Here is an 18,977-nt window from a genome sequence, read left to right on the forward strand (position 1 = left end):
TTATGCAAAGTATTTCTTATTTTATTTTTTCATTTTAACTTACACTTAGTATAAATTCAGACTTTTTGAGACTTGAGACTTTTCAGAGTTACAGAAACACAGCAGCATTTTTTTTTTTTGCAACACACAAACCACAGAAACCTTTGCAGTTTATTTAGTCATTTGGGACAGAGACTTGTGGAGGTGAGTAATGAGTTTCAGCAGGCCGTGGGCAGAATGCAGAGCGTTTCCCTGTGGGCAGAGGGTCACTGATGACACAGAGCAGGTAGTGCTGGAGACTTCCCTCCTTCCTGCCCAGGTGAGTCACCACTCCTAGTTTCAGCCAGGTGACCTGTGACGTCACTGCCCTCTTCTATATAACTCACCTGCAGGAGCTCCTGGGGTTTGCATTCTTCATTTTTGGAGATCTGGTCCTTCTTTTGCTGCTGTGGCTGACATCTGGATCCCAGGCTCAGAGCTTCCTCCTGCTGCTCCAGTTCTAAGGATCTGCACAGAACCCCCCAGGGCACTGGTTTCGGTGGGGGAGGGGACCAGCAGAGTATCCAGGTGTAACTAGAGAACAGCAAGTTTCGTCCTTGTTTGTGATTCAGGGAGGGACCTGTCGGACCGGTCTGTCCTGGTATAAGGAGGAGGAGGAGGAGGAGGAGGAGGAGGAAGCCACTGCAGGTGAAGGCTCAGACCCCAAAGGACATAATCAAGGCAGAGGAGTCCAGAAGGATGAAGACCTCCGCTATGTTAGGGCTTGGAGCTGCCCTGCTCTGCTGTATCCTCATCACACAGGCTCAGAGCCAAGGTGAGTCCCTGCACTGGCCCCTGTGGGGTGTGTAATCTGTAATGGTGGCCAATAATCCAGCCCTGGACCCTGATCCCCTTCCCCAGGATCAGGTGTATGCAGTGGAGGCAGATTTTAATGGCCCTAGATCGCTGGAGTCATGCAATGCAACAAGAAACTATGGGCAAGCCTGCTGGGTGTTGTAGTGTCTAAATGTGGTGTGCTAGGGGTTCTCCCATCCTGGTTGGTTTAATTGATTTTTTTTTTTTTCTGATCTGTAACCTTTGCCAGACTATAGAATAAAATGGCCACTATACTTTGCCAATAGAGATCACTTAGGTGGAAATTGCACTGAGCCCCCAATGTGAGATGTCCACCAGGCTCCCTACTGTTATAGGTAGTTTAATAGTGGTGGTCTTCTTCTCTTATGGGCCTCCCTAGACTACAATCCCCTGCTGTAGTTCTGCTGGTTTCTATGGAAGTAGTCTATAACGCCTCGTCTTGTAACCTGTGACTTCTCTGCTGCTGGGTTAACCACAACTCCCAGCAAACCCTCCGCAGGAATATGTGGGTCACAGGTTGCAAACCATTAGAGTAAATTTATACTTTTTTTTTTTTTTTTTTTTTTTTTTTCCAGTTTTCTAAAACCTCCTTAAAATTGCTGCACTTTTAATGTGATTATTCAGAATTGTGGCCTAATAAAGCGATGTGAACAGCCTTACTGATGCTCCCCTGGCCCCTTTTAGCTTTGGTGTGTTGGTCCAAGTTCATATTGGCAGAATTTGTCTTTCTTGGGTTTATATGGCCTGTATAATCAGTGATAAGATAGGAAGGTGACAGGGAGGTGTATGTGTGACTAGTGTTATCTGGTGCTGATAAGATAGCGCCTCTGAACCGTTATCTTCTCCATGTCTGCTCTGTGCTTCTATAACAGGAGCAGGTCTCATGCCTAGATGGTCTCATGGCTCAGTCTGGCATGAGGGCAGCTTCCCGCCCAGGCTGCGCTGCATGAGGTGTGGCTCCATAACAAAATGGCGCCGGGTTGTGCTCCCTCAGGGGGAGGGAGGCAGGTGGCCCTATTTATCCCTGCTTACTCCTGTGACGTTACAGGGAGTGGCAGTGACTGTACCTGGGGCTGTATTTGTATCCCATAGACTTGTCTATTATGACTCTGTATGGAGAATAGGGTCTGTGGGGGAGGGGAGCTTTCCGTGTGGATGGTAATGCCGTCAGCCCAGCTAGAACTAAGTTTAGCCTACTTCTCTGTAATTATCAACTTGGCTCAATAGTCTGCTTAAGTTTGGCTTCTAATACCTTATGCAAGACTACGCTCACATTTTAGACTTGAGGCAGCGCAAAACTTGGCGTGCAAGGGGGAACTCCCCCCAAACCAGTAATTTTACTCCTATCCACTATGGCATCCTGGTTGGTAAGGGTATGTCTCAAATATTTGATGATTTTAGGGTTTTTAAACTTCTCTGTAGTGAGAGTAAGTGTACCCCTCTTTTCTGGGTGATTACCCTTTCACTCCTCCATACACAATGGATGGCTGTTGGGTGACCAATTTTTATTTTGGATGATCGTTTGGCTGACGGCTATAGCTCCTAAAATTCCCCATACACAAATGCTTGGTTCCTCCGACCACTCGTGTCCTAGCCAATGCCAGACTCCTCTCGTGGCAGCTTATCCTCCTGGAGGACAAAAGGGGTCAGCCATCGGAAATCTGCCATTTGAATTGGAGAAGGACCTGGCTCCTAGATCAAGGGAGAGTTGGGCGGCCTCCATACACATTACCGTCTGCCGATGTTGGTCTGTATGGTGGCTTTTAGACTTTAGAGTGTGATCACACCTTCACTAACTGTTTTTCAGGCTTGATATTGTTGCACTACAGGAAATGGTACCTGTATTAACCTCTTCATGACCTTGGGATTTTCCGTGTTCGTTTTTCACTCCCCTCCTTCAGAGCCACAACTTCTTTTTTTTTTTTTTCTGTCAATATGGCCATGTGAGGGCTTATATTTTTGCGGGACGAGTTGTACTTTTCAATGACTTCATTGGTTTTACCATGACTTGTACTAGAAAATGGGGGGGGGAAAATTCCAAGTGCGGTGAAATTGCAAAAAAGTGCAATCCATGCGTGTTTTTTGTTTGGCTGTTTTGCTAGGTTCACTAAATGCTAAAACTGACCTGCCATTAGGATTCTCCAGGTCAGTACGAGTTCATAGACGCCAAACATGTCTAGGTTTTTATCTACCGTAAGTGGTGAAGAAAAATTCCAAACTTTGCAAAAAAAAAAAAAAATCTGCGTCATTTTCCGATACCTGTAGCGTCTCCATTTTTCGTGATCTGGGGTCGGGTGAGGGCTTATTTTTTGCGTGTCGAGATGACGTTTTTAGTGTTATTACTTTGGTGTAGATACGTTCTTTTGATCGCCTGTTATTGCATTTTAATGCAATGTCACAGTGATCAAAAAAATGTAATTTTGGCGTTACAATTTTTTTCTCGCTATGCTGTTTAGCGATCAGGTTAATCATTTTTTTTTTTTTTTAAATTGATCGGGCGATTCTGAATGCGGCGATATCAAATGTGTAGGTTTGATTTTATTTTGAACGGGGCAAATGGGGGTGACTTAAAAAAAAAATAAAAATAAATCTATATCTATATCTCTTCAGTAGCCTCAATGGGAGTCTAGAAGCTGGCATAGCCTGATCGGCTCTGCCTCATAGCAACGATCATCAGGTCGCTCCTATGTAGCTGACTTACAGGCTTGCTATGAGCGCTGACCACAGGGTGGTGCTCACAGCAAACCGGCATCAGTAACCATAGACGTCTCGAGGACCTCTGTTACTATCCTGATGCATCGCTGACCCCCGATCATGTGACAGGGGTCGGTGATGAGCGCATTTCCGGCCACGCGGCCGGAAGCGGTAGTTAAATACCGCTGTCAGCGTTTAACGGCATTTAACTAGTTAATAGCAGCGGGCGGATGGCGATTCCACTCGCCGCTATTGTGCACACATGTCAGCTGTTCAGAACAGCTGACATGTCCCGGCTTTGATGCGGGCTCACTGCCGGAGTCCACATCAAAGCAGGGGATCTGACCTCGGATGTACTATCCTGTCCGAGGGCAGAAAGGGTTAAATATTTTACAAGCATACAAAACTGCAAAAATGTAACGGTGATGGCTTGCCTCTAAATCGTGTAATGGCTTTCATATAACAGACCAGTTGTACGGCCTTTCCATTAATTCAGAGTACCTGGGACATATTGGACTGCTCTGTACACTTAGACTTGGACTGGCCATTTGATGGCTGTTGACCACTTTTGTCAAAATTAATATTCTTTTGTGTTCTTTGATATGAAGGAAGTAAAGGCTACAATACCACTGATTGCGTTGGCATTGGCCAACCATCTAGTACAGGGGTCCCCAACTCCAGGCCTCGAGGGCCGCCAACAGTGCAGGTTTTCAGGATTTCTTTAGTATTGCGTAGGTGGTAATGTGATTATCTGCACAGGTGATGATTCCAACACCTGTGCAATACTAAGGAAATCCTGAAAACCTGCACTGTTTGCAGCCCTCGAGGCCTGGAGTTGGGGACCACTGATCTAGTATGTATGGTCCCATTTCTTTTGTGCTGTGGTCAGACATGGAGGCTGAACTCCAATTGCCTGATCTCTCCAACTTCTCATCCTGCCTTCAAATAAGCTGCTGCCAGACAATTCTGGCAGTGGCTTTTGCCTCTACTCAAAACCCTGGAACGTTGGACAGAACATTCCAGTGTATTGGGGAGGGCAGTGGTGGACACAGACAGAAAAACAATATATGGGGCCTTTGCAGCCCAAGATGTCAAAAAATGCAACATTGCATGTGCTATGGAGGTAGGATGGGACCCCTGTGCGACCATAGGTTGCACCAATGATATGTCTGCCCCTGGGGGAGGGGAGAAGTTGGGCAAGAGTCATTCGACCAACAGGTTTGTTGTATGGTGGTTTGTTTTTTATCTATTTTTTTGCTTGACCGCTCTAGCGGTTGACTTCCTTGGGAACAAAATATTGACATCTGTTATTTGGTGACTGTTGGGAGGCCCCATAGACCTTGTCTGAACCTGCCATGACTATCTAATAATATTTGGCCTTCATCCTTATATCCTCGTCTTGCTCCCCTGCATAGTTTGTCCTCTTTAGTGCAATGTACCATCTATTTTCAATCTTTCTACACAAGGTCATGGTCTTTGAAATAATGACGCCATTACTTAAAGGGAGTCTGTCACCACACTTGACCTATGTAAAACTATATTACTATGGCCATACAGGATACAGAATGCTGGAAAAAGCTTTACCTGTGTCTCATATCGGATGCCTTGTTGTTGAGTTCATTATCACTTCATATACACAACCTCTTCCAGGCTCTGGGAGGATGGTTCCTGGAATATAACTCTGCCTCCAGAGCTTCTGTCACATGAAGGGAGAGTTACCAATGTGAGACTTGTAACTAACACAGAACAGGAGAAATTCAATCTGTCATCTTGCAAACACATTTTTTGCTTCTCGGCTCTGCGGTATTGTAACACTATTGCAGCCCTGTCTACCTGTGAGATTGAAGCTGGGAGAAACCTCCATAGGTGTCAGGTATAATCACACACAGCTCTACAGTGAGACCAGGAGAGCACACTCTGGAATAGCGCTGCATTCTAGATTACAAGCACAGTGGATGGGATTTATAGAAATCACATGCCAACTGTGCTTCTATTTGACGCAGCGTAAACTCGCCCACAGTGTGTTTTCAAGCCGTGGCATGTCCATTTCTGTTGAGGAGACTTTAGTCTCCACAACAGAAATTTCCACAATAGTTATGTATTTGATGCGGATTTACCTGCATGATTAGAACGCAGCGAAAATACGCTGTGTCCAAAGCGCAGGTTCCTTATCGTGGGCACAAAACCTCACACTGGTAACTCTGCCTCCAGAGCTGGCTTTACATGAAGGAGAGTTATTTTAACGGCACCATCCGCCCCAGAGCTTGAAAGAGGTCATTTATATAAAATGATAAAAGATGATTTATCAGCAAGCAGAGATCTTATGAGGTACAGGGAGGACTGTTCTAGGCAATCTATAACCTATATGCCCATATTAATAATTTAGAGGTCAAATGTGGTGAGATTACCTTTAACACGTAATGGCGAGTCGTGCTGCAGCCTCTCTGGTCATGAACAGCTTCACATGGGACTATAGGACTTGTCGTGCTTCGCTGCACTGTATGTAGTCAGAGGATGCAATCAGTCTGCAAAGCAGGAGATTGGAAGCCGGACTGATCACTCTTCTCCGGTGGCTCCTTCTTGGCCTTGCTGACCTGTGCTGCATTTAGTTTTATTTTGGGGAAAAAAAACCTTAAAGTGCCACATGTGGGTAGTAGAAAAACCCAATTAAAAATGGTCTCATCAAGATATGAGTTTTTAAACGGGGCACTATACCTGTAATGACATCAATCATGTGTTTGACGAATGTGATCTAACAGGGCAGTTCTGTAAAGTTCCAGAATAATTTCATGAGCGATTGTTGCAAAGCTTGTGCAGTCAGTCTGCTGTTGCATTCCTATATTTTTGGAGGTCTATGGCTATGGTCACAAATATACCTGTAATATCTGTATAAAATATTCCTTATGTATTGTGTATGGGGAAGGGTAAATGATCTAAACACTCTAGTTTATAAGTGAAGCTCATTCATTGCAAAAAAAATAGGATTGGGAGACTTCAATACAATATACATAATTCGGATTCATTAAGATTTTTAATGCACACTGCAGCAGCAGCATGGCACTGCCAGTGGGGTCTTGTAGACTTTTGCAAGGATTTCTCTGCATTCAGAAGATCTGCGATGGTTGGTGAATTCTTATACTATGCACCAATTTGAGCAGCGTTGACTCCATATTGATCTCCATTACGGCACTCACTGGATCGTTACTTGAGCTGTGAGCTGCACTTGAGCAATCTTCTGTGTGCCTGTAATTCCAAGCAGATTTGGTATACGATTTGTAGTATGAATCTCTATTACTGATGTGGATTTATAGTACGATGTCTTTTCCTCTACAGACTGCAAATGCGACACACACTTCGATGGTAAATGTGCTGCTGGAGGCGGCGGTGCTGCGAACTGCGCGTGTACACTCTCTATAGGGCCTGATTTGAAGGAGGTCAACTGCAATAAATGTAAGTATTAATGTATCCTGCAAAGCAGATGTTGGGGCACATTTATGTTGTGAGCTGTATGAGCAATGCTGAATTTACAGGCTTGGTTTTTTTCTTCCTCCTAAATGCGAAGTTATGCAACTTTCTAAGAAGTCGAAGAAATTTTGACCAGCCCCAGCAGAGAATCTGTTTGTCTTTCTAGATGAGTGATCTTCCCAAAAAAATTACAAATCTGTAAGAGGTCTTGGTTTTGAAGGCTCTGCTCCACCTACCTTCGGTGTTAAAGATGGCAACAGCAGAGGAAGTTGGGTGGATTTGTACAGCATTATGGGGGGAGGGGGGGGAAGAAGCTACAAAAGAAATGGCATTAAAATAAAAGTTGTGCCAATATGGGCTAATGGGAGGTGCAACATCTTGTATAAATTCCTCACATCCAACCTATGCTACTGGGAGACACTTCTACGAGAAAAATCTGAATCTTTGATTTGGTTGCAAGCTGCATATCAGTGGGTCTGAAAGATGCACAGAACATTCAAACCTTAAAGGATAAGTGATGTTATACCATTCTACATACTGATTTATTTTTTTTTCTTTACAGTGATTCCAAAATGCCTGCTAATGAAGAAGGAAAGCCTTGGTACAAAAGCCGGGAGAAGACCGAGACCTCCAAATGCCCTTATTGACAACGATGGCCTCTACAATCCCGATTGTGAAGCAGATGGTACCTTTAAAGCAAGGCAATGCAATGGCACACAGACCTGCTGGTGCGTCAACTCAGCTGGAGTCAGAAGAACTGAAAAGGAAGACATGCAAACTAAGAAGTGTCCCGAGCTTGTTAGGACTTTGTAAGTGTCAACCTGTTGGTGTTCAGGATTTTTCAGGAGTCTTTTCACTAAATCCAGACCATAATATGAAATCACTGACCAAAATGTCCACTGGTCATCTCAGCCACGAAGGCTGTCTTTATTTTTACTGTGTAAACTTAGTCCAAGCAGTCTGATATTGTGCCCAAGTTATTATAGTGGTGCTCTGTGCCATGTTACTTTCTCTTATGCAGCCTTCCACTTAAGTGATGACTGAAAAACCCTTTTAAGAGCAATCGGCTTGCTCATATTAAAAAAACAAAAACACAATCTGCACTACCTTCTCCAATAACACCACAGGAGTGTCGCCATAACTACAGTGTATGTGACCGCTGCAGCCGATCACTGGGCTCAGTTGTGATGCCAATGCACTTGGCTTACTCTATTTGCCCGAAATGTGGCATTAACTTCTGGCACCGTGCTGCATATTGGGCCACATAACCTTCAAGTGAAGTTTTGCCCCATTATCGGACAAAAAAAAATGCAGAAAGTGTTTGAAACGCCAAGTAAATATGGCACAAATCCTGAAATTTGTAATCCACTAGTGGCTCTGCTGAACCTTAAAAAAATAAATATTTAAATAAATAAAATGGACCACACATCCAAAAAGACACGAATGTTTCCCTAGCAGCATTAGGTCAATGTGTGGTCCATGCCTCTTTTCTGCAGTTACACACCTTGTGTCAGATCGACTAGTGTGTATGTGGATGGATAGATGCTACATAACTATTTTTTTTTCCCTATTTTTACAGTTGGGTAATTGTTGAAATGAAGCGTAATGACTCAGACAGTGTGAACATTGCAGATGTGCAGGCGTAAGTTACCTTTTTATGGACTCCTGACATATATATATTGTTGAATGCTAAATTAACACTTTCCTTCACCCAACAGGGCACTAAAGAACTTGACCACAACCCGTTACAAGCTGCCTGAGAAATACTTTAAAGGCGTTGAGGTGAGACTTCCCATTGACACTACATGGTGGGTCTTGCTGGTGGAACCAGACTGTTGTCAGACACTGACAAAATGGCTGACAGTCCGGGGTCCCCAAATACCCTTTTAAGCGCTGGTCAAACATGCACATTGCTGCTTCATTGTCTGAGTAATTTTGGCTCTCACATTGATCCCGCAATCAGTCCCATAGACATTGAACAGATCCACACACATGCTTGACTGAACATGTAAATGGCACAAAGGACTCTTATTTCAGCAGTCAGTGGGTGGTGGGATCCGACCTTTGGTTACATATGTTATCAGCAGGATACTTAAAGAAAATGCCATTGGCAGACAATGTGATCTTTATTTTTTGTATAGCGCTAACATATTCCGCATCGCCTTAGTTTTGCACATTATCATCGCTGTCCCTGTTGGGGCTCCCAATCTAAACTCCCTATCAGTATGTCTTTGGGTATTCCGGTTTCCTCCCACACTCCGGAGGAAACCCATGCAAACACAGAGAACATACAAACTCTTTGCAGATGTTGTCCTTGCTGCAAGGCTGCAGTGCTATCCACTGCACCACCGTGCTGCCTTTTACAACTCTACACACTTTCTTCTCTACAGATGGAAGAATCTTACATCTATGTTAATTTGCAACAAAATTCCAGCGAAAAGGCTGCCGGTGAAGTTGACATTGCCGATGTTGGCTACTACATGGAAAAAGATGTAAGTGTTTCCATATTCTGTAATGCTGTTTTCAGTGAACCCAAATTTCTGATGTCATGGTGGTGTTGGATGGAACTGCGATGGAGTTTATGGTATGAGCTGTTAAATGTGAAATTCTTTCTCTTCCAGATTAAGGGAGACAGCCTCGTGAATCCTGACAATAAGTTTCAAATCCTTGTCAATGGCAGAAACTTAGCGGTTAAAGAGCCTGTTATCATGTTCATCGATGAGAAGCCTCATGAGCTGAAAATGAAACGCCTGACCGCTGGCGTGATTGCAGTCATCGTGGTGGTGGTTGTGGCTATTGTGGCAGGAATAGTGGTCTTGATCATCACACGAAGGAAGAGGGGCAAATATGAGAAGGCTGAGGTAAGCAATTGACACTTTGCCCCACGTTTCTATAATGTAATTGGTCTTTACGCATACAAGCTGGCATCGGACTGTCCAAGGGCTGAACAATGATACCAAGGTCTAACTAAAAGTGCCTAAAGGCCTGCCCTAATGGGTAGAATATATTAAGTGATCAGTCACATAGTGGGGCTGAAGTGAGACATTAATGTAGGAAAGAAACTTAATTGGAAATGTAAGCACTAACAAATTATCACTGGAACCATAATACATACAATCTTCACTATTAAATTCCCTATTAATGAACTAAAGAAATTTCATTTTTGAGGTGTCTGCCGCAGTGATTTACTACATCGTAATTTTCTTTCCAGATGAAAGAGATGAATGAAATGCAGAAAGAACTCAACTCGTAAATGACGCACAAGGAGCTAGGAAAAAACCTGCGAATGCCCTTTGTCAAACTTTGATAAGTTTGTGTCAATACCTGTGTACACGATCCACCATGAAGCTGAATGACTGGAGCGAGTGACGTTCTCCAAGCCTATTATGCAGAATAACAGATATTTATCTTGGCGATTCCTCCACAGAACTTTCGTACCTGACATTTATGTATTGTCTTTCATCTTTTGAGACTTTGCATTAGTGGATTTTTTTTTTTTTTTTTTTTTTAATTAAACTTTGTAGATCCTAAATTGCCCTTAGGGACATTTTGGATGGACTCAGATTTTATGGTCAAACTACTTGGTAGGAATGATATGGCCCAAGTTTTTGTAGGGGAAAGGGGGGTGGGGTGGGAGGGTGTATGGTTTTTCCTGAAAACTAAATACGAATTTTTTCTTGAGTTACTACTTGTAAATATTCTTGAGTTACTTTTTTTTTTTTTAATGTAAATTGGATTAATAAACAATGGAAGTGTTTCTTTTACATTGTCATATTCTTAATAGAAGTAGCAAACATTCAAAATAAAGTACATGGAGGAAAGTATTGGACACATGCATGTTACAACTAAGGGGTCTTTATGACATCCAGTCTAAATCCAAAGGCATTATCATGGAGTCTGTACGTCCTATGCTGCAATAATGGCTTCACTCATCAGGGAGAGTTTCTAAAAGATTTTGGAGGGGTCTATGGGGATTTCTGTTCGATGCAATATAGCATGTGAGGTCACGACAGGTCCTCATCGATTAGTGTCTTGCCTCCATTCCAGTTCATAACAAAAGTGTTTGGATGTACAGATTGGACCCCTATCTAGCGCCTGTCTTAACCTCTTCACTATTGAAGACATTATTATTATTTTTTTTTTTTTTCCTTCATGAACTAGCAGACTTGAACAGATTCCTAAAAAATAATATACCTATATATACCCACAGTTTGAACAATGGAGTCAGGTGGGCAACAATCTCATGGCAATCCCAAAATCCAGCCTCATCCCACAGATGCTAGAGAAGCATGATCCGTCACTCCACAGAACACATATCGCCAACTCTAGAGTCCAATGGTGGCAGCTTCACACCACTCCAGCATTGTGCTTTGACTTTATGCTGCATGCAGTTGCACAGCTATGGAAACCCATGTCATGAAGCTTCCCGCAGGGCAAAGGTTGTGCTGATAACTGCAGAGTCCAAATTTCCATTGTTAGTCAGAGATTTTCGGTCCCTGCTCTAATTCTGTGGTCTCCACTTCATGGCAGAGCTGCTGTAGTTCCCAAATGCTTCTATCTTTTGGGAAGACTTCGGCTACATGGCCATTTTCGCCTGGACATTGGTTGCAGTGCTAAAGATTAATGTGCCGCTGCTACCCTGCTAGTGAATGGAGTCTCAATGCAAACCATAGGGGACAGCAACCAAGTCACAAAAAGTCAGACCCAGCCAGATTGAAACATGCTTGTTGTGGTACCCTAGGGGGGTCAGTTAAAAACCAAAGTAGTAAATGTAAATCTAAAAAAAATAAATGGGTAACTACAGCCCTATTAAATAAAGTAGCAAATAAATCCCATAAACAAACTGGCCATACTAATTAGGCAGCAACAATAATTAAATCTGTCCAGCTATGAGCGGAACAGGAAGAAAAGTTTGAACACTCGTGAATTGATCTCTAAATTATCTGACCGCAAAAACGATGTATAATTATATTGACAGAGCTGGTCACAAATCGTACACTGTAGTAAAGGCTTTCATGAAGACTAGTTATGGACAAATCAAATAGGCGATCACTCTAAATCAATATTTTCTATTCGCCACGACAGCACCCACTAGAGAGAGGGGATCCGCCCCTAGGAACAGGAAACCTACAGAGAGATAAAAGGGGCGGCCCCCCCTCGCTCCTCAGTTGGTTTCCTGTTCCCAAGGAGGGAACCCTCAGAGAGAATCTCTGCAGCTAAGAAGAGGAAAAGCTCGCCTGGAACACAGCCTGTACGTCTCTGCTGAGCGACAGGGGCCCCAGAGCGAGCATCAGAGACGGGGGTTCCTGTTGGTTCCCCCCTCATCTGGATACATCAGCATGCCGGGATCACAACAGTCTCCCTGTTGGGAGACCGTTGGTTTTTGCTCCACCGCCTAAAGAATCCCCGTCAGCACACCAAGTAAGTGTCGCTATGGAAAGCGCTTACCCTCCGGCCACAGTGGGGCATGAACGGCCGCGGTAGCAGGAGCTTCTCTTCCTCTGCAGAGAAGGAAGACGCGCGAGCGCATGCAGGCGCTGTATGGTCGGCGTACCCGGATGTAAAGAGCAACTTCCGGGTATGCGGGGTCAGCTGAGCATGCTGGCGTGGACGCCTTGGCGCTCAACAGCGGTGGAGAGGACCAATAAAGTTGGTCAGGTAAAAAAAAAAAAAAAAAAAAAAAAGGGGGGAGGAAACATGGGGGCGTGTATCCCTTGTAAGAACGGCTCTATATAAGGCTGAAGACACATGGCACTGTGCGCACCATGTCGTCTCAGGAAGATATTGAGCGCCCACTGGAGGTTGTAATCCTGCCTAGTGGTGATGCTAATAAGAAAATCAGCGGACACTCAAAAATGAGTGATTCCACGGATAAATCAGGGAAAAAATCGTCCCGTTCCAAACCCCAGGCCGACCAGACAACTCTACAGCCGGTATATATTTTATTTTCCGGATAAGTGTATATATAGCTTCATATCTCTTACAGTAGTCTCCTCTGCTTGTGTCTTTTTTATAGGCTAAGCGGACTTCAAAATCTAAACTTCCATATTCGATAAAGTGTCCTTAGCGATCAGAAAGCGTAGTATGTCATTAAGGAATGTCATGTCACTACTAGGTTCTTTAACATCGTGCATTCCTGCGGTCCAGTGGGCGCAGTTCCATACTAGACATCTACAAAAATTTGTATTGGATGAGGATATTAAAAATAGAGGATGTCTGGATAGAACAGTTTTCCTAACGTCAGAAGTAGTACACTCCCTTATGTGGTGGTTGAATCGGAAAAATCTTTCGAGAGGGGTTCTATGGGTAATCACCCCTTCTAGTATAGTGACCACAGACGCTAGTCCTGAAGGCTGGGGGGCACATTTTCAGGATCAATGGGTCCAGGGTCTTTGGTCCAGTTCAGAACTTAATAATTCCTCAAATGTCAAAGAGTTGAGGGCTATATACTACTCCCTACTTCACTTTCTTCCTCAGCTCAGCGGCTCACACACAAGAGTATTCTCCGACAACACCACTGCGGTGGCGTATCTGAACCATCAAGGAGGTACAAGGTCGGACAAACTCAGAGAAGTGGCTTCAGACATCATGGAGTTGGCCGAAGGTCATCTGCTATCCTTGTCAGCAGTGCACATGAGGGGCATAGACAATCTTCATGCCGATTTCCTCAGCCGTCACACTCTTCATCAGGGAGAATGGATGCTGAACAGGAAGATTTTCAGATTAATAACAGCTCGATGGGGTGTTCCTCAAATAGACTTGTTTTCCACAAGAGCCAACCGTCAGGTCAGGAGGTTTGCCTCTCTATGCAGGGAGGACAAGCCGGACATACTCGATGCCCTCCAGGTACCATGGACATTCGACCTGGCCTATGCTTTCCCCCCATGGAATCTATTACCTGTAGTAATAAGAAAAATAAGGGAGGAAGGCGCAAGAGTTCTGTTAATAGCCCCATTCTGGCCCAAAAGGCCATGGTTCTCATGGCTGAGGGCGATGTCAGTGTCAGACCCGTGGATTCTGCCTCAGTCCAAGGACTTGCTCTCTCAGGGACCATTCCTTCATCCTCAGGCAAAGGGCATGAACCTGACTGCCTGGAGTTTGAGAGGCAGTTACTAAGTATAAGGGGGTTTTCTAGTGGGTTAATTAACACTCTTATGAAGAGTAGAAAACCTTCAACTACTAGAATTTATGTTAGAATTTGGAGAAAATTTCTTCAATTCCATACTGCACAACTTTCATCTGAGGTTCCTATATTTCCAGTGTTGGAATTTCTACAAAGAGGTTTGGAATTAGGACTCTCCGTAAGCACTCTGAAGGTCCAGGTTTCAGCTTTAGGAGCTCTTTTTAATTATGATGTTGCGGGTAATAGGTGGATATCCCGATTCATATCTGCCTGTGAGCGTTCAAGACCAATTAGCATACCGCAGGTGCCTCAGTGGGATTTATCCATAGTCCTGGAAGCATTGACACAGCCACCGTTTGAGCCTCTCCATACAGCCTCACTAAAAAATATTTCTTTGAAAACGGTATTGTTAGTGGCATTAGTTTCTGCTAGAAGAGTGAGTGATCTCCAGGCATTATCTATAGATCCTCCCTTTTTATCTGTAACATCAGATAGGATAATTTTGAAAACAGACCCTTGTTATCTTCCTAAAGTAGCCACTACTTTTCATAGAACCCAGGAGATCTTGTTACCTACCTTTTATGAGAACCACTCAACTCCAGAAGAAGTAAAACTTCATACTCTAGATGTAAAAAGAATTGTGCTAGCCTATTTAGAGAGAACCAGGGACTGGAGGAAGAGTAGGGCTCTCTTTGTGTCTTTCCAGGGTAAAACCAAAGGTACCAGAGTGACAAAGAACACATTATCTCGCTGGATCAGAGAGGCCATAATCCTGGCGTATAAAGCTGGAGATAGAGATCCTCCAATGCATATAGGAGCACACTCTACAAGAGCCTTGTCGACTTCCTGGGCAGAAAGGGCGAATGTGCCAATAGACCTTATATGTAAGGCTGCAACTTGGTCTTCACCCAATACCTTCTATAAACATTATAGATTAGATCTATCCTCTGCTTCTGATCTGACTTTTGGGGTATCGGTCCTTGACTCAGTAAACCCACCCAGTCTATAGTCTCTGAAATTCTCTCTAGTGGGTGCTGTCGTGGCGAATAGAAAATACCGGATTACGTACCGGTAATGCTCTTTTATAGAGCCCACGACAGCACCCTTTCACATCCCTCCCTTTTCTGTATATAGTCGCACGTGGTGCTTCTTTGGTGAGGTGTAAATATTAGAAGAAAGTAGCATAAGGTTGTAAATATGTATATATATATATGGATATACCTGAACCTGTTAACTAAAACCTGGCGGCGGTTCCTCCTATTCTCTGTAAAACAACTGAGGAGCGAGGGGGGGCCGCCCCTTTTATCTCTCTGTAGGTTTCCTGTTCCTAGGGGCGGATCCCCTCTCTCTAGTGGGTGCTGTCGTGGGCTCTATAAAAGAGCATTACCGGTACGTAATCCGGTATATTGTCACCAGTAAACCTTACGATGAAAGTGTCATCCTTGCCGAACAGCGGAGGTTGGTGCGCTATATACAGTGATGACAGTGGATGTTCCTACACCCTGGGTGAACCTACGCTAGAAGTGATGAAAAATTACAAGCTTTGATACCACGAGGGGGCTCATCAGTGTCCACTTGTACATAACAAAAACAGATATAAATTGTACTTGTAGAGTACCTCAATCTCGAGGGCATGTCTGACTGCTACTCCATCACTTGCACCATAGGCCTTACGCATTTCCCTTAAACAATCAAGTTCATCTAGAAACTTTAACATTAGAAACAAAAATGTAATTTCTGATTCATCACCTGAGGAGCTTTAGTGAGGGGATGCATATGTTGTTTCCGACCCTAGGTACTGCTTGCAACTAACTAGCCTAAAATTCAACTATGAGTTTCTCTAAATTTCCAAAACCTTTTTGTAAAGATTCAATCTGTATTAAAGCATCTTTAGGGCTCTTTCAGACGTCGGAGATCATCGGTCCAATCGTGGATCACAATATGTGGGCTGACTGTGCATCTCCTGAACCAAACGTGAGGTCCTCAGAAATAAATGAAGCTGTCATGCTCAGGTCGTGTGTGTGTATGTATGTATGTATGTATATATATATATATATATATATTTTTTTTCCTCAAAAAAATAAAGGAAACACTAAAATCCCACATCCTAGAGATCACTAAATGAAATATTCCAGTTGTAAATCTTTATTACATAGTGGAATGCGTTGAGAACGATAAAATCTAAAAATGATCAACGTAAACTAATATCCCATGGAGGTCTGGAGTTGGAATGATGCTCAAAATCAAAGTGAAAATGAAGTTACAGGCTGATCCAACTTCAGTGGAAATGCCTCAAGACAAGGAAATGATGCTCAGTACTGTGTGGGGCCACCACGTGCCTGTATGATCTCCCTACAACACCTGGGCATGCTCCTGATGATCCGGTGTGGCCTCCTGAGGGAGCTACTCTCAGACCTGGATTAAAGCATCTGCCAACTCATGACCAGTCTGTAGTGCAATGTGATGGTGGATAGTGTGAGACATGATGTCCCAGATGTGTTCAACCAGATTCAGGTCTGGGGAACGGGCGGGCCAGTCCATAGCTTCAATGCCTTCATCTTACAGAAACTGCTGACACACTCCAGCCACATGAGGTCTGGCATTGTCCTGCATTAGGAGGAACCCAGGGCCAACCGCACCAGCATATGGTCTCACAAGGGGTTTGAGGGTCTGGGACTTAATGGCAGTCAGGCTACCTCTGGCGAGCACATGGAGGTCTTTGCAGCCCTCCAAAGAAATGCCACCCCTTGCCATTACTCACCCACTGCCAAACCGGTCATGCTGAAGGATGTTGCAGGCAGCAGATCGCTCTCAACGGTGTCTCCAGACTCTGTCACATGTGCTCAGTGTGAACCTGCTTTCATCTGTGAAGAGCACAGGGTGCCAGTGGCGAATTTGCCAATCCTGGTGTTCTGTGGCAAATGCCAAGCGTCCTGCACGATGTTGGGCTGTGAGCACAACCCCCATCTGTGGACGTCGGGCCCTCAGACCATCCTCATGGAGTCTGTTTCTAACCGTTTGTGCAGACACATGCACATTTGTGGCCTGCTGGAGGTCATTTTGCAGGGCTCTGGCAGTGCTCCTCCTGTTCCTCCTTGCACAAAGGCGGAGGTAGTGGTCCTGCTGCTGGGTTGTTTCCCTCCTACGGCCCCCTCCACATCTCCTGGTGTACTGGCCTGTCTCCTGGGAGCGCCTTCAGCCTCTGGACACTACGCTGACAGACACAGCAAACCTTCTTGCCACAGCTTGCAATGATGTGCCATCCTGATGTGAAGAAATTATTGAAGAACTTACTTAAAATGAGTAGGATTCATCTGAGGTCATTTTGGTGGCAAGCACATGGATTACTGCTACTCACATTCATACAAATAGATTAGTTTTATAAATTATATTAGTAAAACAGGATGATACCGCGCTAAAGGGAAATGTCTGTGCTGAGGAAACTATATATATATATAGTTTCCTCAGCATAGACATTTCCCTTTAGCGCGGTATCATCCTGTTTTACTAATATTGTTTACTTTCATTGACAGCCCTGGCATCTGGCTGTTTTGATACCAGCAGCAAAGGGTATCTTTTCTATTGGTAGCGCTGGTGTTTTCCTTTGTTGTATACAGTTTTATAAATTTGTGTAGCAAATCTGTGAGTGATACTATTGTTGGTGCCAAATTGATCCACACAACCTGGTCCGTCGGCCATGACCGCAATCTGTGGGGGATGGATGGGAGCTGTGAGATGCACTTCTTACCTGACAACATCCATGGCTCTAACCAGTGCTTGGCTTGACATTACATGTGCGTCATATCTGATATCGTGCCAGGCCAGCTAGCCAGAATAAAAGCCAGGGATGTCAGGTAAGAGGCGGTCTTCAAGATTACTGGACGAGGCTGTTGGACTGAGTCCTGCGAATCAATTTGCATCAATTGTATTCTTTCCTAGAATAAGAGGGCTAAATTAATAATATTAAAAAAGTTTAAGAACCTCTTTAACGACCTGTGTTAGCCATGTTCTGTCTACTAAGTAAATTAAAATGTAAATTAAAATTTGGCGGTTTGGATTTTTTATGACAAGTAGTGTTATATCATAGGCGCAATGTCAGGTAAGTCAAAAATACTGATGTATTCAAATGGTATCCATTCATACTGAACCTGGAAGGGCACCGACAGGATTACTAGGAACTTTGTAAAGTTGTTGGAAACTGTGACTTAATCATATTGATAGACCTATTTTATAACATATCTGCACTGTGTGAACAGACCCCAAAATGCAGTTATAATTGTTCCTTCAAACTGGTCTTTAAATGGTTGTAAATGGGCAACGCCTGGCATGCCTACTGGTGTCTGCATTTTCACAATAGCTAGAGTCAAAGGGATTGGTCAGAAATATGTTGATTGTGGAACCAGCACCATTTTCCCCTTTATTTGTTTAGTCAAGATACAGATCAATTTGAAAATGTGATGGAGCTTTGGAGTCATCGGGTCTGTTCCTCGTCATTCTACCTCGTAGACCACTGCAGCCTACAGGAGGGCACAACTTCAGCATAGACATGTACAATTTCATCACTCCGGTCTACAGACTGTGCCTGATGTGGCCACTTTGACAGTACAACCCCGAAGGACTAAGCCCATGACCTCCCTCCGTCACTGACTATAGCATACGGTCCCTGAAGATATGGAGTGGTCCCTATGCACAGATATATAAAAGCAGGACTTCAATCTCATCCACAACTTATAAGACGTGTACAGGGGAAGGAGAGGCTGGAGTTGTGCCACGAAAAGCACAATCACTTTAACTGCAGCTTCACAGAAAACGTGGTGTACAAAGGTGACCGATCTGCAAGAGACACTGTCGGTCCTCAAAA

General features: G+C 44.0%; 1 protein-coding gene across 1 annotated transcript; it reads left to right on the forward strand.

Annotated features, from left to right (window-relative positions):
- Positions 1-371: 371 nt before the first annotated feature.
- On the forward strand, positions 372-10,757 carry EPCAM (epithelial cell adhesion molecule). Its single transcript, XM_069768644.1, has 8 exons — positions 372-793; positions 6,862-6,978; positions 7,556-7,802; positions 8,573-8,635; positions 8,712-8,775; positions 9,384-9,485; positions 9,615-9,854; positions 10,205-10,757. The coding sequence occupies exons 1-8, from the start codon at positions 718-720 to the stop codon at positions 10,244-10,246; spliced, it is 951 nt and encodes a 316-aa protein (XP_069624745.1). The 5' UTR covers positions 372-717; the 3' UTR covers positions 10,247-10,757.
- The last annotated feature ends 8,220 nt before the right edge of the window (positions 10,758-18,977 follow it).

The sequence above is a fragment of the Ranitomeya imitator genome, chromosome 5 (assembly GCF_032444005.1).
Source record: "Ranitomeya imitator isolate aRanImi1 chromosome 5, aRanImi1.pri, whole genome shotgun sequence".
NCBI classification, from domain to species: domain Eukaryota; kingdom Metazoa; phylum Chordata; class Amphibia; order Anura; family Dendrobatidae; genus Ranitomeya; species Ranitomeya imitator.